Source organism: Etheostoma spectabile, chromosome 17 (genome assembly GCF_008692095.1).
Source record: "Etheostoma spectabile isolate EspeVRDwgs_2016 chromosome 17, UIUC_Espe_1.0, whole genome shotgun sequence".
NCBI classification, from domain to species: domain Eukaryota; kingdom Metazoa; phylum Chordata; class Actinopteri; order Perciformes; family Percidae; genus Etheostoma; species Etheostoma spectabile.
The window spans coordinates 18204269-18211861 of NC_045749.1; the positions used below are offsets into that span (position 1 = coordinate 18204269).

Consider the following 7593-nt stretch of genomic DNA (forward strand, 5'->3'; position numbering starts at 1 on the left):
TGTTAGAAAAATGTTTATTCTTTTGCTGCCCAGCATGTAGACCCCTCCCACCAACTTGTACAGACACTTGTCCTATTCGGTCCCATTCCACAATAATACTTCCATGAGATAAACTAATCCGAACATGCCACAGTGTATCCCTTGAGCTTCATTGTCATTGTAAGTGCACTCAGGAAAAGACAAAAATATTAGTGTTTATATTTACAATTCTCAATGGCTGTTGTGATTTTATAAAGGGAAATGTAAAAATGTAGATAAGCATAACACTGAGCAATAAAAGGCTCAGTACGATGACCTCTGGTTTTCAGAGGTATTTTCAGTTTAGTAATGCTGAGTGGCTTCTAATTTGCTGTCAAACATCCAAACAGTGTAAACTCTCAGAGTACAGCCGCCTCCTCTTAGTACCCGCTGTCTCTCTCCACACAGCCCACACCCACTGCGTTGTTAGGACATTTGCAGGAGCGGCCGGTAGGGGTGGCTAAACAGAGGTGAGTACAGCCCCCGTTGTTCACAGCACAGTAGTTTTGGCCTGGCAGACGGAAAAAACATACAAACTCTTAATGCAGCACATTCCAAAGCATTCGTATAAATCATGAGCCAACATTGCAAGGGACGGCAGGAAACAGTCTCTCCACTGTTTATCTAACAGATATATACATACTTAAAAGGAAACACATAGCAAACTCCAGATGTTGGAGGCCCCCCTCCCTTAACTGCACATTCCCTGGCTTTGTGCATGCCTTATCTATCAGAGAGCATGAGGCCTGGTGTTGCACAGTAACATCAGTCATCCCTACACTCAATGATGAATACTAGCTGCAGAATGCCTCCTGTTGCTTTCAGAAACGGCAGCTTTTCTTGTTTCGTGGTCTGAGGTTCTTTAAAGAGGGCACAGAGGTCACAAAATTGGGCCGCTATGTCTTGAAGAGGAACAGGCATGGATAATAAGCCTGACTCAAAGGTAACAACCAAGTGTACAAGGGTCAAGCTATTTTTAGGAAGTTTTCTTTAGTGGGACTGGGAGGGGTTTCTCACAAATTGCTCAGTAAATAAAAGAAAATCAATAAAAATGTAACTTCCAGTGCAAATATTTTAAAGGGAATATGGAATATATGGCCCTGGTATGTTTACCTGATGGACACTGGGCATAGGCTGTGGCGATCCCATATATCTTGGTTCGTTTCTGAGGCTGGAACTCGTCTAACTCCTTGCCAGCATGGCGGTCCACAGCAATCACGGCATCTCTGTTGTAAACACAATTAGTACAAGAGTAAGGCACTCCGGTACTATCCCAACTTGGGGAATGTTGGCGTCCTGCCTTCCTGTATTTTGTATAAAGCCTGCCAAGAATGAGTAAGAGTTAGGGTAGGTTTCTTAGCCATAACTGACATAGTTTGTGTTCCTCCCCCAACACCACCACCACCACCTCTCAACCTTCTCCAGCAAGGCTACAGGCCTGGCAAGATCAGAGGGAGGCCCTGGGCAGGTCATTCACAGACGCTGAGGCTGAGAAATTGCAAGCAGCTGCCACTTTTTAAGATACTTCCTCACCCCACATACACACGCACGCACAGAAATAGACACACCAACCCCCGCATTTTTTTCAGCAGCTAACATACAGAGTCAGCCGCACAGTCTTTAGAGTGGTCTGGAAGAACATCAAGGGCCATTGCTTGAAGTGTGTGAAGCTTTCTGACCTCTGACCTATAACCTCTCCTTCCTCTACCTTGACAGATCTGTGTTGTTTCATCGCACAGTGGACTGTTGATAAAAGCTGCAATATGTGCCTAATGCTATAGGTTCCAACGTTTACTAATTTAAAACTATCCAAAATTACATCAAGGTACACTGGCTAAACTGCTACCAGTAAAAACATTGTTTTAAACCTTTAATAATTATGTAGGCAGCACACATACAAACATAAAGCATTCCAGGATTTCATTTCTTAGAGTACTAAAAGTATTTTCTCATACTTACATCCTATTTGTTGTCGTTGGATAAAAAGCTAGACTTCGAAAATGTCAATGATAATAGAAATGGTCAAACCTCCGCCAGTCAGTGTAGTAGATGTTCTTCCCAAACGACGTGATTCCAAAGGGGTACTGAAGGCCCTCCATAATCTTTCTGCGGTCACCGTGGCCAGGATGTGTGCACTCCATTTTATGTGTGCCTACAGGCGAGAGATTTTTGCTGATCACAAGGCAGACATCATTTCACAGATGAGTCATCGGTCTGAAATCTACAGTACCTGCATCTGCCCAACAAAGCAGAGAGCTGTGAGAGTCGTAAGTCAAGCCGTTTGGCAGGCCGAGATCGTCTTTAACCAGCACCCTTCTGTTGGACCCATCCATGTGAGAGGTCTCGATCTTAGGGGCATCCCGGTTCCAGTCGGCCCAGTATAGATTACTGTTGTAAGGACATGTGTGGAGTCACTGTCAAACTTAACATATTTACTGGTAGATGTAACATAATATTAATCAAATCTTAAGTGTTATTCTTCTGCCGATCAAATCAGCAAATCAAAGTTGTTATATGTCCTTGTGAGTACCGAGGACCGACAGTGTTTGTGATAACATCCATTTAAAGTCTTTATACTATCTAGATGTATATTAACAAAGATTTAAATAAATAGTTAAACATTTGAGGACATAGGCTTATTTGCTTTCTTGCAGGGAGTTTGGTGATAATATCAATATACTCTCATATCTTTCTATTACCGGGGTTATGTACTCAACGGTTTCTTGGCCAGACTCTTCCTGGAGTCCTGTTGTCACTGTGAGGTTGCTGGCTGTAAGTTCATATTGACCAATATGAGAGTGTTATTGATCTCCTCATTTAACTTTTAGCAAGAAAGCAACAAAAAAAAAAGTGTATTTCCAAAAATGTTTGACTACTCCTTAAAATGTGTAATACCCAATCCGAACTGAGAGGGGATACATTTGCATCTCAAATTGCGTTAGAACAAATGAACTTAGCGTTAAGGTTTAACGTGAAACGATACACACCCATTGGGAGGGTCGGTGATAATGGCACGGGGGTTGACGAGATCGGAGTCTATTATGACTCGACGCTGAGACCCGTCCAAGGAGGCCACCTCGATGCGATCCTTCATGGAGTCCGTCCAGAAGATAGTTCGTCCCAAGTGGTCGATGGCGATACCCTCCGGACTATCTACATCTGAGAGAGAGAGAGATACATTACCTAAATCAGTTTCTGTGCTTATGAAAACAGCCTTCTCATACACACCACATGACGTGAAAATGAAAGCGTGAACATGTACCTGATCTAATGACCGCAATGGGCTCTCCCCCCTGGATGCTGGCCTTGCTGATTGAGGGAGATGTGATTTCAGTCCAGTAGACCATTTTTTCCACACAGTCATACGCCACTCCGATGATTACCTTCTCCTGCGGGGGGGGGGGGGGGGGGGGGGGGGGGGTCAGCAACCAACAATCTTTGAAATGCACTTTGTTCGAACACGTGGTCAGAGTTAAAAACACAGAGCAGATGTGTATTTTTTAGACATTAACGTCTAGACATAAATCCAAACAAACAGAGCCAGACACTAAGCACTAGCAACTCAGCCAGGATTCAGACCAGCTGCTTTTGAAAGCAGCGTAACAAGAAAGATGTCCCGCTGATGTTAGTAATTAGTGTGAATGCCACCATGTGCCTCCAATAAAGTGCGGGCATTAAATGCACAAAGCAGATGGGAAAATGGCAGAGCTAGAATGCAAATGTTGTTAACAGCAAGGGAGCGGCTGGTGTAAGCGGCCTAACTGATGTTGTATACACAACTGACAATGCCAAACATACTGTTGCTTTTTTTAAAAACTTTTGTTCTCTTGTAAAATCGGAATTATCACATATATCAAACAATCCTGACTGGACACTGTGTCTAAGATGAACACAGTTTCTATCCTCAAAAACGTATATCTACTTTGTGTTTAGATATGGTTGTTGTGAAGCTCGTGAACAGACATAAAGTCAGTTAAAAATGCGTGTTACGATGTGTCATATCACACGTTTTAACCAAAGATATAACCCTAATGAAATGTCACAGAAAAATGTTGGTTAAAAGAGAAAATAGAGATCGTAGACATGGTAGACAATTACCACCTTCACATGAAATGTATTAAGTTCATTCAGAGGAACTTACAGGGAGATGGAGGACAGCCTTGGCATCGCCCTTCTTCATCGCATGACCTTCCAGCGGGACATGATCTATCCTGCCGTTCTGGGCAAACAACAGGTGTGTTCCTGGAGGCAGGGGGTGGACATCGGGTCGTGTGGTAGGTCCAACAGGTGGTGGCACAACACCACTGTCGATACCTACCGGGGAGGAGGAACCAACCTCAGTTTAAATCAGTTTAGCAACAGAAATGTTTGCTTGTCAACAAAACCCCACTTCAAAAATGGAGCTTGTAGATTTCTGTTAGTGTTTGTGGCTGCTCATTGGTCATGCATATTTGGGCTTTATATACACAGTGAAAGACACATGTGTTCCTGGTTGTGTGAGATTTACTCACACATTGGTCTGCTGCCAGGCCTAGAGCGGGTCCCGGGGATCTCCTGCCCGTTACGGTCCACGCACCAGCAGTGTCCAGTGCTTCCGTGGCACTGCATGGGTTCGTAGGCACCGTTCTCGTCACATGTCGGGATGTACTGTCCGACGGGAGGTCGGGGGCCCCGCGGACCGAACTCCGACGAACCCTGGAGACTTTCTCTGTGGTTCTCACATTGTGTTTTTGTCCTCTCTGAAGAGAAAAATTTGAAAAAAATAAGCTCCGGAGTGAACGACAACCTGCAACAGTGACACAATATATTCACAAGCTCATTCATGTCTCCTTTTGTCTCTTGCTTTAAATTCAGCTACACAAAAGCCTTGTTAGACATGACAAATTCCTTTCACTACATGGAAGAAAATGAAAAACAAAATGGTTCCAGCTGGTAGCAATATACTCTAGCGAGGAACTCATTTTCAAACAGTCTTCTTTCCCAAATGGGAGGAATACCCAATGCTGAGAATGAAAATTATGCTTTGCTTTTTTAATTATTGGGTTAACAACTGAATAAAAAAAAACTATTACTAAAACTGTTGAAACTCCAACTCATGACAGATTCCCAAAACAAACTTGCAGCAGCACAGGCTAAATGTTAGCAGACTGGTCGACTGACAATGATGTAAGATGTTGGGTTTGCTTGTCAAAAAGTGACGGCATTCCAAAAGACTTACCTTGAGAGCAGTAGAAGCCGTCGCCATAGTAACCCGGCCTGCACTGGCAGGTAAATGATCCCTGAGTGTTATAACACACAGCGTCCTGATGGCACCTGCCTGGCTGGCACTCATCTATGTCTTCAGGCAGAACAGAAGAGAAGAATCAGCCGTAGAAGCTAAAAAAACTGTTTCTGCGTGTCCAGTTTGTCACGTCTTTAAATGGTTAGGGATTTCCAGTACGATCTGGGTCAGTCCGTGCCCAACGCCATCAAGCAGAGGCATGGACAGAATGGAAACTCTAAATGAGTGCTGCTGAGGACCAGGCAAAAAAAAAAAACTACACGCCGACTCATGACCTCCATCTGCTTTTCATGTTCCACTGCTCAATCGTTACAGATGTATTATGTAAGCAATCTCACCTCCCCCGGTCCTGAGCAGATGTTTTAACAATTATACCTTAAAGTCTATGGATTTGAAATCTGGACCACTTGTGTTCTTGATTTTATATTTAGCGTGTTGACTAGAAATCCTTCACATTACTGCCAACCATTTTTTTTAAAACATGTCATGTGATTTTGGATGGAACCATACAATTCATTTCAGCCCATTCCGGCTCACATTATAAGGCAAATGCAAGGAGGGAGAGTTTTGAAACAGTCTCCTTGTAAACTTAACAAAGGACGCTCTGACACTTGAGGTTTGAGGATGAATTCCCAATTCCATTCTCGTTGCCCGAAGCTCCTCAAATCATAGGGCTTTTACTAATGTTTTTTCTTCCTCTCTGGTGCTTCACTGACAACATCGCTCATGATTGCAAAGATGTTTGGCAGCAAACTCTCAAATCTCACATTCTTCTTGCAGACACCAACACGTATAAAGCCTGGAGTGTGCTACAGGTAATTATAGATTTTTAACAGTTTATTTATATTCCAGAAATAATTCAATCATTACATCAGCACTATAATTAATTAACTCAAAAATAATCACATCAACTAAATAGCAATAACAACAATACCAAAACCAATATACATAATATTTGATAAGGACAGATAACCCAAGTGAACTTGTTAAAAGAGATAGAAATAAAAAAAAAAACTAGTTCAATAACTACAACTTGAGAAAATGAAAACAAAAGGATTACACTTTTTTTTTATTGCTAAACGACAGCGGGCACAACTGAAACTACATGTCCAAAACTCTAACTACATTCTGCACAGTCACCTGAGCTGAACACTTCACATCAGCTGCAAAACTTATTCCAAGCAACACAAGTCTTAACACACGTCTCAAAATAGGCTCAGTGCAGCCAAACACTATCAACAATCCTCACTGAGATAACACACACACACTGTCACTCAGAACGCACCGAGTAAAAACACTAGAGTCAAATACTACTACAGAAAAGCAGTGTTTGAAATCTATTCTGTTTTCAATGTGTGGTTAACAGTTTTGACAGCAGTGTGTTAGCATTTGAACAAAGTGCTACATCCACAGTGGTGTGCAAGTTGTGGCTAAGCCATGGCATAAGGGTGTAGAGTTTTGAAAACTGTGTCCAAGCAATTAAAAAAGGAATTATAGTTTGGTCCACATGAACTGCTGCTGTGCAGACTGTAGAGTTTTGCACATGTGACTCCAGTTGTGCCCACTGTCGTCTAGCATTAAAAAACAACAACTGTGAAGTAAATTAAAACTAAAAAGAAGAAGACCCCTGTAAATGACTTTCAACCCACAAAAACAGCCGCAGGAGCTCTGATTGGCCAGCTGTTGTTAGCATCAGTCTGGCCAATCAGAACTGCGGCTTTGTGGGTTGGATGGCATGTCATTTTTAAGAACACTGCTTACACATCTGTGTAAGGTAGTAGAAGTGTGTAAAACGATCGGCCTTAAAACTCACAGAGCTTAAATGGCTACAGCTATTATTTTTAAATAGTAATTGACGGGCTAAAATGTGCAAAACCACGGATAGAGTCCAGTAAGGGTAATGTTATAATATTACATTGTTAAAGCTACTAGGCCTGCTAAAATGAATATGGGAACTGTATTTTACTGTATTTGAATTTAATGCTCATTGATGTTGTACATTCTGTAACCTTTGCATGAGTCTCATTTTGTAGATATTCTGTACTCTACAAACTAAAGGCAGTTTATTCCAGTTATCATTCTTCAGAATGAGCATGTATTTAGTGTCTTTATGCTGTACCTTGACAGGCTCTGCCATCTCCTATGAACCCTGGCAGGCAGGAGCAGATGTAGGACGAGCCCCCGGAGTAGCTGCACTGAGCGCGCTCAGGAATGTCACAGTTATGGGTGCCTTCTTCACAGGAGTCCACAGGTCGATGCACCTCTGTGAAGAAGAAGAAGAAGAAGAAGAAGAA

At 42.4% G+C, this 7593-nt stretch overlaps 1 protein-coding gene across 1 annotated transcript in view; it reads right to left on the reverse strand.

The window, feature by feature from the left end:
• nid1a (nidogen 1a) overlaps positions 1–7593 on the reverse strand; it is a 15666-nt gene continuing 8073 nt past the window's right edge. Inside the window, exons 11-20 of the mRNA XM_032542113.1 lie at positions 7419–7562; positions 5237–5356; positions 4530–4757; positions 4160–4332; positions 3281–3407; positions 3006–3177; positions 2249–2406; positions 2047–2170; positions 1132–1244; positions 1–529 (exon numbers count right to left, since the gene is read on the reverse strand). Coding sequence (XP_032398004.1) covers positions 399–529; positions 1132–1244; positions 2047–2170; positions 2249–2406; positions 3006–3177; positions 3281–3407; positions 4160–4332; positions 4530–4757; positions 5237–5356; positions 7419–7562 — 1490 coding nt within the window. The 3' untranslated portion in view covers positions 1–398. The remainder of the gene's footprint in view (positions 530–1131; positions 1245–2046; positions 2171–2248; positions 2407–3005; positions 3178–3280; positions 3408–4159; positions 4333–4529; positions 4758–5236; positions 5357–7418; positions 7563–7593) is intronic.